This window comes from Pipistrellus kuhlii, unplaced genomic scaffold (assembly GCF_014108245.1).
Source record: "Pipistrellus kuhlii isolate mPipKuh1 unplaced genomic scaffold, mPipKuh1.p scaffold_m20_p_11, whole genome shotgun sequence".
In the NCBI taxonomy this organism is placed as follows: Eukaryota; Metazoa; Chordata; class Mammalia; order Chiroptera; family Vespertilionidae; genus Pipistrellus; species Pipistrellus kuhlii.
The window spans coordinates 33,567,147-33,587,034 of NW_023425416.1; the positions used below are offsets into that span (position 1 = coordinate 33,567,147).

General features: G+C 35.3%; 1 protein-coding gene and 1 long non-coding RNA gene across 2 annotated transcripts in view; one reads left to right on the forward strand and one right to left on the reverse strand.

The window, feature by feature from the left end:
- KCNH8 (potassium voltage-gated channel subfamily H member 8) overlaps positions 1-19,888 on the forward strand; it is a 267,106-nt gene that overhangs the window by 160,713 nt on the left and 86,505 nt on the right. Inside the window, exons 6-7 of the mRNA XM_036431582.2 lie at positions 13,938-14,095; positions 18,993-19,200. Coding sequence (XP_036287475.1) covers positions 13,938-14,095; positions 18,993-19,200 — 366 coding nt within the window. The remainder of the gene's footprint in view (positions 1-13,937; positions 14,096-18,992; positions 19,201-19,888) is intronic.
- Positions 1,911-10,679, reverse strand: LOC118715389. Its single transcript, XR_004986876.1, has 3 exons — positions 10,665-10,679; positions 7,816-7,830; positions 1,911-2,029 (listed from the first exon to the last, which is right to left on the reverse strand). It is a non-coding gene; the product is annotated as an uncharacterized LOC118715389 (long non-coding RNA).

The following is a 19,888-nucleotide window of genomic DNA, read 5'->3' on the forward strand; positions in this document are numbered from 1 at the left end:
ATTATATATTTAAGATAATACTCTGTTGATCTAAGTAGTTTTAGGTCACTGGTTCTCAGTATCATAATAGAAAACATTCCAGAAACATGTGGCTTTGACTTTAATTCGTTAATCAGCACTACCATCATTTAGTGTTCCATTAGTGATTTTAGGTCACAATTTACAAGTGATTTTACCCCAACTAATGAACAGAATCCTTATAAATGCAGTATTTTTTAATACATTTTTATTGATTTCAGAGAGGAAGGAAGAGGGAGCGGTAGAAACAACAATGATGAGAGAGAATCATTGATTGGCTGTCTCCTACACAGCCCCTACTAGGGATCAAGCCTGCAATCCGGGCATGTGCCCTTGACCAAAATCAAACCTGGGACCCTTCAGTCTGCAGGTGGATACTCTACCCACTGAGCCAAGCCAGCTAGGACTAAATGCAGCATATCATATGAACATACGTCTAAATTTGTCATTTCTGATTATTTTTTTCTCCTTTTGTCTGTAATACTTTATTAACCAATGCTTTATATCCACTTGTATGTCAACAAATTTTGCTATTTCAGAGTTTATTCTCATTTAATTTTTAATATAACCTTGTGACATAATCATGGCAAGTATATCTATTCATACTTAGAGAGAAAGGGGAAAAATAGAAAGCAATTAATTTATCTACGATCTAGCTAACTGCTGACCAAGCTAGAATTACAGCCCTAAACTTAATTATAAAATGGGCAAAATAGTATCAATCTTGTCAGGATTTAATGAAGTAATTTTATTTTTTAAAAATAATCTCATTCACTGCTTAATCAGTAATATTGAGTATTGTCAATAATGTTACCAAGCCCTTATCTCTTTGATTTGTTTTAATATCCACTATTTTCAGAAAATCAGCCCTCTTCAATTCATACTGAAAATCCAACCTGAACACAAGCCCTGAGATACCACAACAGTCCATCTGATAACCAAGAACATTCCAATTCCCTCAGCCTTCAGGAACACAAGTGTCTGGAGACTCATTTACCACTTCAAGGATCTGAGGCTTTTACAGCTTCTTCTACAGATTTGCCTCAGCAGTCTTTTAGAAAAGCCCAAAGTAGATCTTACATCTCCTCTAGTCCTGCATTCTTTATTTGCAGCACTTCAGGATCTGGTGTGCATTAAATGATCCCAAATAACATTTTAGGCAATTATTGCAGTGTCTTCTCCCATCCAGTCTTCCATCACCTCTTCTAGGAACAAGAAAATAAGCTGATCTGCATTTCAACTCCTCCTCTTTTTTCTTCCTATCTCTGATGGGGCCTAAAAGGCACAAGCTGGGCTTCCAGTAACAGTCTAGAAGAGTGGTCGGCAAACTCATTAGTCAACAGAGCCAAATATCAAAAGTACAACGATTTGAAATTTCTTTGGAGAGCCAAATTTTTTAAACTTAAACTATATAGGTAGGTACATTGTTATTCATTTAATTAGGATACTCCTAAGCTGGCCTTTCCTAAAAACTCAAGGGGCCAAAGAGCCGCATGTGGCTCATGAGCTGCAGTTTGTCGAACACTAGTCTAGAAGGAAGTCATTACCTAAAGTTTTAATCATCAGTTTCAGAGTAACTGGGACTTGTCTCTAGTCAACAACTTCATCATTTTACTGAGTCTGTGTTCAATTTCTAATAGTTTTTTTAAATACATGTTTGTCTTATAAATCTTTCCCCATATCCCGTATAAATATGCCTTTTCCCACTTAACATAGAACTGAGAAGTAATGTTCTTATACTATTCAACTCCAGTTCAAAAACTCTCCAATAGAAATCCAAGGTTCAAAAGAAATTCTTTCAGCATTCTTGTTTTTCTTTTAATATTTTTATTGATTTCAGAGAGAAAGGGAGAGGGGGAGAGAGATAGAAACATCAGTGATGAGAGAGACTCATCATGCCCCCACTGGGGATCAAGCCCACAACCCAGGCATGTGCCCTGACTGGGAATTGAACCCAGGACCTCTTGGTCCATGGGATGACACTCAATTCACTGAGCCACTACAGCCAGGCCTTTCAACATTCTTGAGTGCCTTTTTCTGTTAGGGTAAAATATATAAATCTCACTGGAATGTGAAAGAGTAGAGACATTTTATTATACAAGAAAACCTGAACTTATAGTTCTTTTCCTGAGATGTGCAAACCAAGACATGTCCTTTCCCCCCTTAGATAAATGACTAAAATTAAAGATAAAAACTTGGATACTGGAAAGGAAGACTTATAACAAGAATTGGGGTTGAAATTTCATGATGATAAGGGAATTAAAATAAACTTTCCTAGTAAAGCAAACTACTAGTATTCCTCTACTACATATTTAGAAGCGTTGATTGGTTAGCATTCATTTATCTCTTAGTGTTTGAGTCCCACTCTCCCTCCCTTTCTTTCTCATCCATTTTTTTCCCTAACTCTCATAATCACAGTCTCCCTCCTCTCTGCCGTTCAAACATAGGCTAGTAACGAAGTCCACACATAACACCCCATATTTGCACATCTGCACTCCCACTAAGAGTAATTCATAGCCATACTTCAGATTTGATCTTTGTCTCATGTGCCATTTTTCACCCAAGTATGAGAACATTCCCCGTGCCCACACTCCCAGTAAATACAACTAGAGTCTCAAATAAATGGAATGTATTGCATTGAGCATCAACCATTCACTAGAAATGAATCACTGCCCACTTGGCTATTTACCAGCTATTGTCTGCTAAAGAAGTCTAAGCCTGTGGACAAGAACAAACAGACAAAAAGCAGAAAATTACCCTGCCACTTCAGATTTCCAGAGAAGTGGCACATACCCAGTGTCTTAAGAGTGAAGAGATTTTGTATGTCAGAGTGCCTTGAGGGGGAAAAACAGTGCATTGTAAAGTAAGGTACTATTTCATTATTTCTATTAAGAGCTCCCTTATAAGTTGGCTTAAAAGTACCTACAGAAGCCCTTGAGCAAAGACTGGAATTGCATTTATTTTACAAATATATTATCAGTTTAATTATTGTTTCTTTAGGCTTCTCAGAGTTTCTCCTGGGAAGATGAAATGCTATGATAAATGAGCTATTGAATGGATACCCAGGATACGTGACCACTGTATTTTTCTTAACCATATGAAACTGCAGAGCAGAGTTTTCATTTCAAATGTTCAAAATTTGCAATTAGTAGTTTCCTTACACTAGAATAATCCTAATATATAAAAAGCCAGGGGCTGTCATGACCGAAACAACTCAACAGACAACTGAACTGCAGCCTGTATGGGGTAATCAGGCCAGCAGGGGGGTTAGTGAGGGTCGACCAACAGTAACCAGGCTAGCCGGGGGAGTTGGTGATGACCAGGCCAGCAGAGGGGCATTTGGAGATAACCAGGCCAGAGGAGTGGGGGGTAGTTATGGGCAATCAGGAAGGTGAGCAAATAGGAGCCAGTGGTCCTGGATTGTGAGAGGAATGTCCAACTGCCAGTTTAGGCCCAATATCCAGGATTAGATCTAAACTGGCAGTAGGACATCCCACGAAGGGTCCTGGATTAGAGGGCTGTGGGGACACACACACACCCCCGCCCCCAGTGCACCAATTTCATGCACCAGGCCTCTCGTGGGTTTATGTTTGATTAGAAAAAGTGCTTTATTGGACATCATTTCCTATTAGACAAGTAAATTTTTAGAAATATTTCCACTATTCTTTGCTATGAACAAAAACCACTAAATGGCAATGTTCTACCAAACCAACAAATTACATTCTCAGGGCATTTTCTTTTGATTAGTTTAATGTCTCCTCTGTGAACATACCGTGCTAATTACATAAGGTTTAAAATAGAAATAGTGGCGAGAAACAAATGGCCTTCAGCAACATCCATTCCAACACAACTACTGCCTCCATGTGAAATGTTTCTGGTATTGTTTCCTCTACTTCTCTTCATGTGGTTGTGATCACAGTCTGTGCAAATTAGGTGCCTCTGTGTTTTATAAATATGTATAGACATTTAATATTTGCATAGCATCCCTTCGTGTAAAGGAGTTTTTCTGTTTAGTTAACCAGGTCTTAATTGTTACATATTTCAGGTGATATATCTTGCCACTTACATAAAAAAAATAATGAGGAATACCTCTGTGAAAAAATATATTTATTCACTGACAGAGCAAATATATATTGAATGCCCATTGTTTGCTCTGCACTGTTTTAGATGTTAGAAATAGAACAATGAAACAAATAGAGACACTTGCCCTCAAAGGTTTTATATCCCAGTAGGAGATAAACAGGAAACAAAACAAATAAGAAAATAGATAGCGTGTTAGATAGTGATGAGTTGCACGAAGAAGGGAAAAGGATTAGCTGCAATGGGAAGGTAATGGTGAACATGACATGTAGATAAAAATGGCGGCGGGGCGGGGGGAGTAAGAGGACAAGCAACTACATGAACTACATGTCTTGATGAAGAACATGCCAGAGAAAGAGAACATCATATGCAAAAGACTCTTCTTCAACACTTCAAATTCTTTTAAGGAGTGGAATTACTAGGCCAAAAATACTAAGAGATACAGCTTATAGCATTTTCAGAGTGTCATTTTTTTTAATCACATTATCCCTAGAGCATTTATTTGTCAAAGTTCTGGTTGAAAAGCAATTTGTTCCTGCTAATATATATATTTTTTTTACAGTAATGGCTATTGTGAGAAGTTCTAGGTGCAGGTTGCTTTCTGAATTTCTTTAATGCCATGAAGCATTTCATTTAATGGAATATATCGGCTAAAATAATGTTATCAATATTGTACTACTGTGATTAACTACTATTTTCCTCCTTAGGAGATTAGATTATACATAGAAAATGAGTTGTATTTGCCTGACAAGCACAACAATTATTTCACAATGTACCTGAACTCACTATGTTTAAATATGAAACATTTGTGAGATGACAAATTTGGTGGAAAATTGTCTTCACTGCCCTGAAACTTATTACTGTAAATAGACTACAGGAAGGAGCACATACTCATAAAATATGAAACAATAGTGCTTGTTTTGTACAAGACAAGGAAATTAAGAATGGAATATTACTAAATTTAGAAACCCAGAGGAAAACTGAGTTCTTGATTTAGAAACGTATTGCACAGTAATGAGGTGGGTTTTTTTTCTTTTTCTTTTTTCATTTTCCTCTTAGCAAACATGAACTCTGCTATGTCATTCTCTCCTCTTCGCACATTTTCAAGTACATTTCCTTGCAGCATATAAAAATACTGTATTCTGTAAGTTAATGCAAAAATATTGCATTATTTATGTGTCTTATACTACTCAGTTCAATCCATGCATTTAGCATTTGCCATTGGAATAATCTCCTCCCCCAATACCCCAATAATTTAAAGATAAACAGATAATTTTTAATATATTTTATTGATTTTTTACAGAGAGGAATAGAGAGGGATAGTGAGAAACATCGATGAGAATGTACCAGCTGCCTCTTGCACGCCCCCTACTGGGGATGTGCTCGCAACCAAGGTACATGCCCCTGACCGGAATCAAACCCAGGACCTTTCAGTCCGCAGGCCAACGCTCTATCCACTGAGCCAAACCGGTCCCGGCAAATAGGTAATTTTTAAAAACCAAATATATTTTGAATATATTGAAAAGTTGTTTAATTTAGGTAACAAAAAAATTATGGCCACCTGTCCCTAGATGTTATTCATTACATGTTATTCAATTCATTAAATATTTGTTGAAGGTCAAAATACTGTCACCCAAGTGATTGCACATGGCAATTCTCCACCATGCCATAGAAGACCCTTTATGATCTGGACTCTATCTTTTTACTTATCACCACTTGCTTCTCCTTTCTGTGGCTCCAGCCATATGAGAGCCCTTGCAGTTCTTCAACTTTATTATTCCTTGCATCCTTTGTATTTCCATATCCTTTTTATTTTCTACTCTCAGGAAAAAAAGTAGCAAGATAGCTCTTTACCCAATCAAATTCTCCTTATCCTTGAAGTATCATCTTTGACCGCTTCTACAAAGTCTTCTTTTTAACTCTTCTTACTCCTGTCACCATGAGTCTGGGTTAGACTTCCCCTCTCATATTTTTCAACCCTATTTCATAATTGTTCATTTATCGCGACACACACCTCTTAAATAAACTATGAGCTTCCAGAGAAAATGGACTGAATAATATATTTTTCTCTAGTTCCTTCAACTAGTATAGTTTCTGACCCATAAAGGGCAGGAAACTAATGTTTACCACTACCATAATTCAGATTTAAAAAATTAAAAGTTAAGCTCATTGAGTTAAACAATGGTCTTATTTTTAAAGGCAGGCCTGTATGGTTATACATGTGGTCCCACAGGTATTAGCTATTCTTTCTTGATGGACCCAAAGCACTCATCATTTAATTTTTTAATTTCCAGCTAATATCCCCTACTAAACTAATTTTTTTGAATGCAAGAAGAGAGTCAATCTTAGTACAACCCAAACCCAGCCAATATATGTACATACTACAATAGGTGATCAATAAATATTGGTTAAGTAAATAGATGAAAAGCAATCATTTATTAGCTCTATTTTACTTAAATAGAAATTGGAACTTTGGAAAGGTTTTTCTTTTTTGGTAACCTTTTCTAAGGACACTGCTACTTGTGGGAAAGCCAAAATTAGGACTCAGTTATATTTTGGCTCATAACATTTTATTATATCACCACATTTAACTGGACTAGCATTATAATTTTAAAGAAAAAAATCCCAAAAAATGTATATGTATTTCATAATTGCTAATGTTGTGCCCATGGTATGATTATTATTACCATTTTCATGGAAATGAGTAATTTTGGTGATATTCCTCTGAAGAGACTCCAAACAGTTCAATTTACATTGGATAATCCGAATAGCATAATAAAAAGTGTAGAAGAACTGAAAATACACTGGAATGAAACAAATGTATAGGTTTCTGAAGAAGCAATTCATCTCTTTGGGAAACCAGTTGTTTGTTTCTAAACAAAGAGGAGATGCCCACAATCAGAAACTATTCCAAAACATAGGTGTGAAGACCTGGAAAGATCACTTCATAAGGATCACAGCCATGCTGTGTACATACAAGGCAGGGTGTGAGAATGCACAACCATAAGAGCAAATGGGAAAAGGTGAGTGGAATGATCCTTGCTGTGCTTGAGTTAGTGGTATAAGTAACGGTCTAGAATGTATGTTGTATAAGTTTTATAAAACAGAAATTGCAAGGAGGTTAATTGCTGTTGCAGACAACAAAGGTTTTTTTGTGTGTGTGTGTTGTTTTGTTTTGTTTTCAAAGAATGGAAACAAGAGATAGTAGTGCAGAGAAGCAAATGAAGATGTGCTATTTCTGGTTGAAACATGTTTCTCCTGTATAATTCACTTCCCCATCAGGATCCATCCGGTGGCACATACATACACCACACTTAAGTTCCTGGCAAGGACATTAGGTAGATTTACACATGTATGTTGGTGAGATGAGGAGAGCTGATCAATTTTCAGATCATCTGGTTTTCTCCTAAGAGGCTTACTAGCCCAAGGATACTTACAGCAATAAAAGGACCTTTTCTTTTTATAGGACATATTTCTGCCAAAGAATTGTTCATTCTTTGTTTGAAATCCAAATTTAACTAGCTGTCCTGTTTGCTGAAATTGCAAATATATATATATATATATATATATATATATATATATATATATATATATATATATATATATATATATATTGGGGTGACCTCAATGGATCATATTAATGCCTTGGCTTTAGCAACACCAAGGAGGTTAAACTCCCAGGAGCTGCCACAGGAAAGGTTTATATTGAAATGAGACTGACCAATTTTTTTGCTAGATATTGGGGGGTGAAGGGGGGGAGAACACAACCCTGCAGCTGCCATTCTTAGTAGAGTCTAGAGAACTGGATGCATCACTTGCCCATTATGAAAACAGGTCACATTTTGATTGGACTGTCAAGACCAGCCACCAAAGCACTATTTTATGGGACTAGGGACTGTTAAATTGCTAAGTTAATGAAAGGATGAGAGCTGTGGTCTTTGCTTTTAGTATTACAGGTTTGACCAGCTACTGCAACACAAACTGCAATAATAATTCAGTGGCTTATGAGACTTAGAAATGTATTTCTCACCTAATGTTCTGGGGAATACATTGAAGGCTGGCAGGGAGAAATAGGAGGAGGTGGTTCTCTTACATAATTATTTAAGGACTGAGACTGACAATGGCTCTACTAGCTTTAATGGGTGGCTCCTACGGTCACTTTGTTATTAATTCCAGCCAGCAGAAACAGAAAATCAAAGAACATGGCAAAGCAAATGTGCATAACTTCAGCTAATAATAATGCAAGATTCTTTTTAAAGATACCCAATAAATTGTTAAGGCTGTATTCCTAGAAGTAAAACCAATTCTAAAAGCATTACTAGAAGTATTATATACCTGCCCAATTGGCAAAGTCTAATATCAAGTGTCAATGAGACTCTGGAGGAATAAGAACTGAAAACTCTGCTGGCTGGAGTGTGTATATTTGCTAATGTCTTCCACCCTGGACAGGCTGTGTCTGGGGATTAGCTTTTGTCTTTCCTGGTACAGCGAGGAGGAGGGTGCTTTTGAAAAGTATGTCCTGCTTTTAAGCAAATAGGGGCAGAACAGGTAGCTTTTCATATTTCTGTTTCTCAGTTGCCTTCAGCTCAAAATAATTCTAATGGCAAATTGGCATATTTTTGGATGGCATATACTGCTACCTTTTCCATATCGTACTTCCAAAATGATAGTATTCAACTACGTAAGTGTGATTTTTTTTTCTTTATTACACTAGCACTTGAAAATTCCTTTATTTATTTATTTATAAAAACTGATAGGGAAGCTCACTATGTAAAATGAATAAAAGCTCGGCCTGAAAATAGAAAGAGGAAAATGAGGGGTGAAAACCCAAAGTCATGAGACTTGTGGAACTAGAGAAAATCGCCAGGACTGGGACAAGGAAACCCTATCAGCTGGAGACAGTAGGAAGAAATTGATATACATATTCATCCTGGGTACAGAGTCAACTTGGTGACTGATCTTGAGTATATATGGAAAGGGCTTTGGGGTGGGAGAGGACAGCGTATTCTGTGTTGCTGCTCAGGGTGAAACTAGAACCAAGAAAAGGATACTATAGGGAAGAAGGCATCTTGAGGAAAGGCAGAACAACTTAGTGATGGGTACATCAAACTAAGGGCTCTCAAAAGACAGGGAGCTTACCAATGCTGGGGGCATTTGAAGTCTGGTTGGCCATATCCTTATGAAGGATGACATGGATGGAGTGCCTGTGTTTGAAAACATTAGGATAGAGGACTTGTAGGTCTCTTCCCTCCTATGTGGGTTAATGGAATGCTGATATTGATGGTCAAACTCATATAAGAGTACACCATGGTACCATTGGCCAATAAAACAGAAGCCAATACCAGCTTCAGCCACCCCTCAATCCACCTGGTTGCCTCTTTTAGCTTCACCTTTTCTTCTAAATGCAATTGTTCTTTTTCCATTTCTCACTAAGTCTGCTGCTCTTGAATGCTATTTCTCACTGAGTCTGCTGCCCTTTCTTTTTCTTTAAATCTTTCACTTTAAGGTAAACAAAAAGGACAAATGCTGACAAGATAAGCAAGGGTTGAGTGGTCTGAAAATCTCATCTGCTAATATTGGCAATTGATTACAGTCATTCTTAGGATTATTAATCCCGCAAGCCTCTTCATTAATCAGCTCTCTATTACTCATTCTTCCCACCTCTTGTAGCTCAAATTTGTAGACATCATATAGTGTTGAAAGGAGAACCTCACAAGCCATCTTTAGAACATTAGTCTGGCAGCTGGTTTAGTGAAATATCTCTTCACCCGCGCTGTACTACATTGATTAATTTTTAAAGGAATAGCTAAATGAAGATATTAATTATTTGTATGTGGTGCATATGCTCTCATGCACACAATTATATTTTAATTTACTTTTTAATGAGTAAGCCAATATGATTTTAAAATTATTTCCCATCTGGCATGCATGCTAATAAAGAAAAGAAATCTACTCATTTGTGCCATATTGAATTTAACCTTTTTTTTTTTTTGTACTTCCTAATTACATAGTTCTCAAGGAAATCAAACTATAAAAAATGGGTTTAACCTTTCTGATTTTTAGTCCACAAACATAGCCATTTAGTGTGGGAGAGAGAGAGGAAACACTGATTTTTAGAGGTCCTTAACAATATGAAAACAGAACCTGCATGCATTTGTCTGTTATTTGTCTTGACTTTAATTACGTTTTTGTAAAAATGAAATACAAGACAAAATGATTATCCTTCAAAACCATTAAGTGGCACCTGAATCATCATATAATTCAATTCAAAGACTGCCTCATTTGGGTGGGGTATATTGTAATCGATTTTTTGAAAATTCTATAAATCGTATAAAGAATGGGTAATAATAGTTTTTCTGATTCAAACTCTGTATATACTTCTAGACAGTTGCACACATTAATAAGTAGAATTAATAAAATCACAAAAATTTGGATATGAGTACACTTTTACGTACTTCTCAACATAAAAGTTTAAAAACATCATACTTAGATCTTTCCATGTGCCTCAAAATGAAAACTATACTGCTGCCTTTCAGGTAAATTGTGGATTGTCTGCAGGAGACCACATTCTTGCTGTAACATTTTAATGAGTTCCTGATTTAATTTGCCAAAAATGCAAAATCTCATGTGAAATGAGACAACTATGAGGAACAGCTGTCCCAGTATTCTTGAGCCTCCACTTTGCCCCCATGATTCACATGAGGGACAACGTATCTGACAGCTCTTTGCTTTCTCATCACAATCATTTTGTCCTATGCTCCCTTCACTCTTAAAGAACTTGTACTAGTCACCTCCTCCCTTCCATTTAAGGGAATATTTACAAACATGGAGTTCTGTTTCTAGACACCACATCCATTTCAGTAGAGAGAAAGCAGAGTAAATTCTCAGTGATCCCTAGACAAAAAAATTAGTTCTCTTATTTCCAGAATCAAAAACAGTTCATTTCCTCACATTCAATTCTGTGACTCTGATTTAAATTTATATTTTTTTAACCTGACGGGTACTGATGTTGAATGTGATCTAACAGCTACATTCAGGATTGCATTTTCCTGCACTAACCTATTGTTATTCTCTCTAAAATATACTTAAGATAATGATAAGAAAATGGGACTGAGTATCTAAAAATGCTGTCTCTTTGTTGCTCATGACTTTAAAAATACAAAATCTCCTTCATAAATTTAAGATTTCATTAAATCTCCTGAGTCATTGGTAAAATGACAGTAATAGTATTATACATGAGAGAGTTGGCATAGAAACCACACTAAGAAATTTGAAAAGTTTTATAAATCACAATACACTAGAACTTTCTATGCTTATCATGTGACATAACTGGGTTTTTTAGAAATTAGTGTTCAAAAATAATACTGATCATTTGCACAACAATAGTACCATAACCCTGAAAATGTTAGAATATAATATATATCTAGGTTACCCCCAAAAAAATATCTAAAGTATTTACATATTTCAAAAATAGATTTATATCCATAGATTTTTAAATAGATTTTAAAAATAGCTTTTATTCTTTTATGATTATCACTATTTGTGTATGTTTTTTAATGACTACTTCTGAAACCTAAAATTAGCATATCTTTATTCAATTAACTCAAATGAATAACAAATTATTTTTTTAAGTTTTCTCAACTTTGTAATGACTTATTCAACAGAATATATTTTATCTATTTAGAAGTCTGCACTTCTCTTTTACTTTATAGTAAATCACATGATTAACCACATAGCTTTATAAGTGCTTGCAGCACCCATCAACCAAATTGCAGTCCATTCATTCCTCCACTTAGGGAGTGCCTCACATATGTTAATGGTGGCAGTGGTTTTTCTGTGAAATGTGTGGTAGACCTGGCAATCATTTAATAAATATGCAAGAAATGTATCCCTTCAATTTTAGAATGAATTTCTAAACTTACCTTAGCTTCTTTTTTAGAAACCAAAGCTTGGTAAACAACATTTTGATCACTCACTCCTAAGATGAAAACCTAAATGCCTAACCTGAGCTTTCTTTTGGAAAACATTAACTTGAAATCTCTGCTTGATTTCTGCAGCTGGTGGTCTGGCTTGTTAAATTGCTTTGCTAATGCAGAGTCTAGAAAGTTAAAGGGAAAGAAAAAAAGTTCATGTGCTACCATAACAACCTCATGGCATTCTACTGTGCTCGTTAGAGGAGCCATGCTTCACTGATGCTTTGGTACTTGGCCATCATAGCATTTTTACTCTGCAGTGGAAATCATTTTGGGATTATCTTCCAAGCTTTGTGAGTAGTTTATCCACTGGCTTCATCCTTTCATATTCTCAATATTAACAATGGAAGAATTTTGATAATTTTAGGTTTTGACACAAAGAAATAATCTTTTAACAATATTATTTTTTGAAGTTAGTACTCACAATGGACTAGAGCGATTTTTGTTTTGTTTTGAGTCACCTGGAACAAGATTCCAGACCAGTGATGAGATTGGTCTGGAATCCCAGAGTGCTGAATCAAAATTTAGGTGGCTTGGGGTTGAGTCTGTCTCTTTCACCAACTAGCTGAGGGGTTTAATCCTGTGCTTTGGTTACATCATCTGTGTGACCCTGAGCAAGTCACTCGACCTCTTATGTGCTTCACTTTTCTCATCTGTAAAAGAGTTAATGGAACTGACTACTTCTTATCATTCCTGAAAGGAGTCAATGAGATTTATCTATAATATATAACAGTAATCAGTCTTGTCATAATCCCTAGATTATCTCACCTCAAATTCTATAAAAGTCAATTAACATAATAAATGTTGTATTAGTTTGTTATTGCTGCAGAGCAAATCATCACAAACTTGTCTTAAAACAACACCCAATTATTATCTCATCATTTCTACAGGTCAGAAGTCCAGTTATGGCCTAGCTTAATTCTCTGCTCAGAATTATACGTGGCTGAAATCAAGGTGCCAGCTCAGCTGTGTTCTTTCTGGAACTCGGAATCCTCTTCCAAGCTCATGTGACTGTTGGAAGAATTAATTTCCTAATGGTTGTAGGACTGAGGTTCCCATTTCTCACTTAATGTCACCTCAGGGCTGTTCTTAGCAACTGGAGGACTGCCTACTGTCCTCTGCCAGGTAGCTCTTTTCACCCAGATAGTTGCCTTCTTCCCATCAAGCAAGAGTATGTCTCACTGGCTTCTAATCCCTTCCCGTCAGCTGAAAAAAAACCTCTGCTTATAATGGTACCCGAACAGCAATGGTAACCTTTAGTCATACACTGCAACATGATCATGGCTGCATATCTCTTCATGCTCACAGGTTTCACCCTCACTCAAGGAAAAAGATAATATGAGGGTGAGGATCCTGGAAGGTCATCTTGGAATTCTGTCTTCCACAAATGTGAATATGAAGTGAAAAGTAAAAATTATATACATAAAGTGCACACTATTGTATGATTTATCCTTGTCCTCATCATGCTCATGATATCAACAAATTTCTAACCTCATACAACACTATTCCACTTATGTTCAATGATTTAAATTAGCTTCAATTCATCTAATATGTAACTCAGAACTTAGCATTCACTTCATAATGTCTGGAATGTATTAAGTGCTCAGAAAATATTACTATTTTCACCCTTCTTAATACACGTTTAAGTTGTACTGCATCTGCCAAGATTATTTTGGATGTTATCAATCTGAAAAATGCTAAGAGGTAACCATTTGTCTAACTTTACTTAATTTTATACTATTTTCTGTCTTCCTCCCTTCCTCCATGCCTGTCTCCTTTTTGTCCTTCCACTGTTCCCCTTTGTCTTTCCTTATTTTCTCTCTCTCTTCCTTCCTCTTCTTCTCTACCATTTTTCTTTCCAAGCAGATATTATTTTAAATTTCCGAACAACCTATGTCAGCAAGTCTGGCCAAGTTATCTTTGAAGCAAGATCAATTTGCATCCACTATGTCACCACTTGGTTCATCATTGATTTAATCGCTGCTCTGCCTTTTGATCTCCTGTATGCTTTCAACGTCACAGTGGTGAGTAAGGAAAGACCTCCCTTGCACATGACCCTGAAGGCTGGTTTTACCCCTTTGTTTGTTTTTCACATGTTCAGGTTTTAAACGTTTGTGGCAATTTGGCAACCTAGGTTTTATGTCCTTGTTAATAACGACGCCAAGGTGCCCAATGATATGCAGGTCAGATTCTCCACTCGAGGAAGAATCTCCTCTTGAAATTTGCATTACCTGCTTCTCGTTATTTAAATACCAAGAACAAGGATATACAAAACAGCTAAATATATCAGCAATACAGAGTCACTACACAAACCCTTTGATAAGAAAGCCATCTATAAAACTATAGCATAACTTTATCTTGCTTGAGCAGATATTTGCCTCTAGAGATTGGTGGAGAGTTTGAAGATTTCCTTTACTTTTATGAGCTTTATTCTTACTTCTTGAGTATTTTATTACTCATTGGCAAAACAAACAGAAGACCGATCAAGATAAAAAAATCAGCTGCTTTTTGGAAGTCTTTATAAAAATGTTGCTTGAGGCAGCATCCTAAATGACACAATGACTGACTTGAGCTCTCTGTTATTAATCTAACATGTCTCAAAATAATGTGTGCACAATTTGGACAATTCTTAATTCCAATGGGTTAAATCTGAAAAGAAACATCAATTGAGCTATCAGCTATTAAGTGTGTATGCATTTTTGGGGGGACATCCTGTATTTGTCACGTCTCTTCATCAAAAGCCTTTATCCTGTCTCTTTACAGAGAAAAACACATTTCCTACTTGCAGTAATAGCAATTTTTACTATTTAATGATTGATATCCTTACAAGATTAAGTGCTATCTAATAAATAGAATTTTGGGGAGGTATAATAGCATTTTTGGACCAGTAATGCAATTTGGTGCTAGCATAAACAATTTTTCCTGGAAAAAAATTTATTAACCATTAATTCTAATTAAATATATTTCCTATGCAGTTAGCAAACTCCTGTAGAAATATTTCCTATCAAGAATGTAAAAGCACAGTTTTCAGTATTAAATAAAGTGATCAATATTTCAAATACAATTGGTATCAACTTCAAAATGAAGATTGAACTGTAATCCTTACTATTTAGTACATTTTTGTCATTTGTTAATTTCATGTACAATAGTATTTTTTTTTCTTTTTCTTTTCTTAAGTTGGGAAGTGAGGGTGTCAACGTCTTTAAGAGGTTTATAACTCAACTGAAATAACGCTCTGGGGGAAGTTAGTGTGTAATATCAATCAGTGCTACATGAGTTGTTATCTAGGCTTCTTAAAGTGCTTTTTAAGGTTGAATTTGACTAGATAAGTGTACTATAATGAAAGTATACCAGGTATACCAGTTAAGAACGCAGATTTTTTTTTTTCAATAGATGGGAGTTACACATATGTTGATATATATGCAATTTGATATGTATGCTATTTTGTTGTATCAATAGCAAACTTCATATGTTAAATTTGCTGAAAGTGTTAACTCATAGATATTTTTACACTTAAAAATGTCAAATTTTGTGCCAAAAAAAAAGACCATTTGCAGGAAGTTTTAATTCATTAACTTATTTTGGAGAAAAGAGCTGCTGACAGTTATCATATACTCAGGAACCTTATGGTGAACATGCTCCATCTCAAGATACTTGTGAATGCTGGTTTAAATGCTTTAAAGGTGATGATTTCAATGTGAAAGACAAAGAATGTCCAGGTCAACCAAAAAAGTTTGAAGACCAACAATTACAAGCATTATTGGATGAAGATGTGTGTCAAACTCAAAAACAACTTGAGAAAGATTAATTGTTGCTCAGCAAACAATTTCCGATCATTTACAAGCAATGGGAAAGATTTCAAAGGAAGGAAAATGGATGCCACATCAATTGAACAAAAGACAAATGGAAAACTGAAAAGTCATTAAGTAAAATGTTGCTTTAACGGCATGAAAGAAAGTCTTTTTGCATTGAATTGTGACTGGCAATGAAAAGCGGATTTATTTTGAGAATCCCAAATGCACAAAATTATGGGTTGATCCAGGTCAACCGTCAACATCAACTGCAAGGCCAAATTGCTTTGGAAAGAAGACAATGCTCTGCGTTTGGTGGGATTAGGAAGGTGTGGTGTACTATGAGCTTCTAAAACAAAGTGAAACTATTAATACTGATCACTATCAACAACAAATAATCAATTTGAACCACACTTTGATTGTGAAATGACAAGAATGGGCAAGAAGATGAGGCAAAGTAATTTTGCTTCATGATGACACACCATAAAACACTTCAAAACCAGTTAAAGACACGTTAAAAGATCTTGCCTGGGAAGTATTAACCCACCCGCCTATTCACCAGACCTTGCTCCTTCAGATTACCACTTGTTCTGATTGATAGCACATACACTTTCTGAGCAGCACTTCAAATCATACTAAGAAGTGGAAAATTGGGTCTCTGAATGGTTTGCCTCAAAACAAGAAAAGTTCTATTGGGATGGTATCCACAAATTACCTGAAAGATGGGGGAATGTGTAGCTAGCGATGGACATTACTTTGAATAAAGCTTAATGTGTCTTTCACATAACTTTTGATGTTTCTCTTGAAATTATTGTGTTTTCTTTAATTACAAAATCCGCATTATCAACCGGTTAACAGTTAATCCAAATGTGTAACCGGTTAAGAGTTAATCCACATTAATAATGAATAAAACCAGCCAAAACCGGTTTGGCTCAGTGGATAGAGCGTCGACCTGAGGACTGAAGGGTCCCTGGTTCGATTCCGGTCAAGGGCATGTACCTTGGTTGCAGGCACATCCCCAGTGGGAGGTGTGCAAGAGGCAGCTGATCGATGATTCTCTCTCATCGATGTTTCTAACTCTCTATCCCCCTCTCTTCCTCTCTGTAAAAAATCAATAAAATATATTAAAAATAATAATAATAATAATAATGAATAAAACCAGGCTTTTGCTATACTGAAAAATATATATATATACAAAGGAGTATATTACTCACAAAATACTAATAAAATGTTTCCAAATCCTCCTGAAAGATTGTTAAATAAATGCTGTTTAATAGACTGTACTCTAGATTAACTAGCTTCTTTGCTACTAAATACTAATAATATTTTTATATTCCATTTCTCTTTGGACACTGGATAAATAAAACAATTTTAAATATATAGTATAAAATATAAATATATAACATATTCACATATCAACATCCTTGTTACCTAAAATTAACAGAAATAAAAGATTTATTAAAAAGTTTAAATCTCTTGATGAATTTTAAATACCTGTACACTTTCACTGCACTTCTGTACCTTTCTGTTACTCATTCTGACTTGTTAAATCTGGTATAAATGCTTTAGAAATAATGCAAGTTGTAGATTAACATCTGAGTCAGAAAGAAAAAGAGGAAGGAATGAAATCTTTATCAGTGATAATTTTTTTTTTTTTGCTTTTCACTAGAGTAAGGATATAATTATTTAACAAATTGGTACATAAATTTAATATTCCCCCAAATAATCAGGTTGAAATATTCTAGTTTGAATAAACTGTTCAACATATTTACTTCCCAAGAAGCATAAATATGATCTTCCACTGTTATATTGCACAGCCATATTAAAAAAAAAAAAAGGAAGAAACAAAGGTGTTGTCTTCCAGATCTAATAAAATGTGTCCAGTTAATGTATCTCTATAGATGACACTGAAAAATACTACCATAAAAATATGTTTTAGCTTTGGTTCTGCCTACAGTTGCTAATGGCAAATGTTTTATATCTAGCTCACACATTTATTATTAAAGCCTACTATATACAAGCCCTATGAAAGGCACTACAAGAGAGAAAGTTATGAATGAGACATAGAAGTATGATAGAGTAAAAAAGGCAAAAGTATACATCCTAATTTATCACTTATCATATAGATTACTTCCTTGGGAAAGCTATCAAAATAGGTCTAAAATAAGCATAAAAATCCCTTCAGGGTTTTTGAGCAGCCTCAAAATATGCTATTTATCACCCCCTGCCTCCAAAAGCTTAGATAAGGTTAAAAAAAAAATAGTCAAACTCTATTTGCATGAGTTAATATTTTATCTTTTTTATTTTCAGAGGCTGTTTGAAGGTGTGAAAGGAGTATATATTAGTGTATCACCAACGTTGTTAATAGTGACAGGGACCATTCTGGTGAATGCCAATGGTACACATTTGTCTGTTGGGCCCTAAAGTCAGGAAAATAACCTTTAGCTCCAAGTCTAATGCTTTAGTGCATGCAAAGGCAGAACCTAGGAGATTTTTTTAAACTATTTTGTTCCCTTTGATTTTGGTTCACTGGCTATACCTGAGAATTGTAGATGCTCGGACAAATGTTTTCTTTCTTGATGTTGTTAGAAGGAAGAAGGTTTAGCATATCAAATGGGAGGTACTACTCTACTTGTGAGCAGAACTTAGTCGAGTTTTACAGTTCTAATTATTTTTCAAAATCCTAAGTTACCTTTATTACCACTTTACAGGCTTTTACTTCAGTCTATATGAATTATTGCTATAAAGAATTCCCTTCCACAGAGGAGGGGATGTGGAATTGATAGAAAATGTATCTAAAGATATGAGATGTCCAGTGTACAATCCTGGTAGCATAATGTGTTTCAGTTGTGTATCAGAATAAATAAAATTATATTCAATCAAACAGGTAGAGAAAAAGAAATAAATCTTAATTAAGGAAGATAAGTATTTACTCAAAGGAAAAAATCATCCTTCTTCCTCTTTTCACTTCCTAATACATGTCAAGAGATGACATAGAAATGGTCATACAAATGGAATCATGATTATACTTAATTTCAAGAACTTTCCAGAATGCTTGTAAGTTCAAGAACTTGTCTTGGCATGAGGTGAACCCCTGAGCCAAGTTGTGTTGCCCTGTCTCCCACCACAGGTTTCTCTTGTGCATCTCCTGAAGACCGTTCGGCTGCTGCGACTTTTGCGCCTCCTGCAGAAGCTGGACCGTTATTCCCAACATAGCACCATCGTCCTGACTCTGCTCATGTCCATGTTTGCGCTCCTTGCACACTGGATGGCGTGTATCTGGTATGTCATTGGAAAAATGGAGAGGGAAGACAACAGCCTTCTGAAGTGGGAAGTTGGTAAGGGTTTACATTTGTCGCATTTTCCATTTATAAGTGAAAAGGAAGATAGTCTAGAACTTGGAGGAAGTGAAAGATGAATCTATAATAGATGTCCTCTATCCATTTGTCATGTCTTTTTACAAGTTAATTTCTTTTGAGAAGGTTTTCTACAACAACTTTTTTTTTCAGAGTTTTGGATTAAGAATTCAATTGGTTTGGTGATTTAAATGACCAGCAAGTCTGTAGATGTGTTTGGATAAGTTTAGATAAGTAATGTGTGATCTTATCTTGGCATACCCAATGCAGGGCTGGTAATAGCAAGTCACTAAGCAACTGGCCTATGGCCGACATTACAATATTTGAAATCATAAGAAAATGATCATTTGTATTTTAGGTGGCAAGTTAGTAGAAAAAAAAATCCATTTTTTCCCTTTAAGAAAGAGAGGAAAAGCTATCATAGTGAAAAACTTTCCACATTTAGTACATACCTTGAGAATTTGTGATATTTATTCTGGATAAATACAAATATAATTTATAAGGACTGTGTATTTAAAATATTTGTAAAATTTTGTGTCCTCATCATACATGGGAGTTTAAGGGAAATTTTCCAAGTGTTATATAATTCTGCATAAATGAATTTGAAATGTTGACACATAAACATTTTTTTTTAATTTATGTCATCTACAACAATTTTCAAAAATGAAAA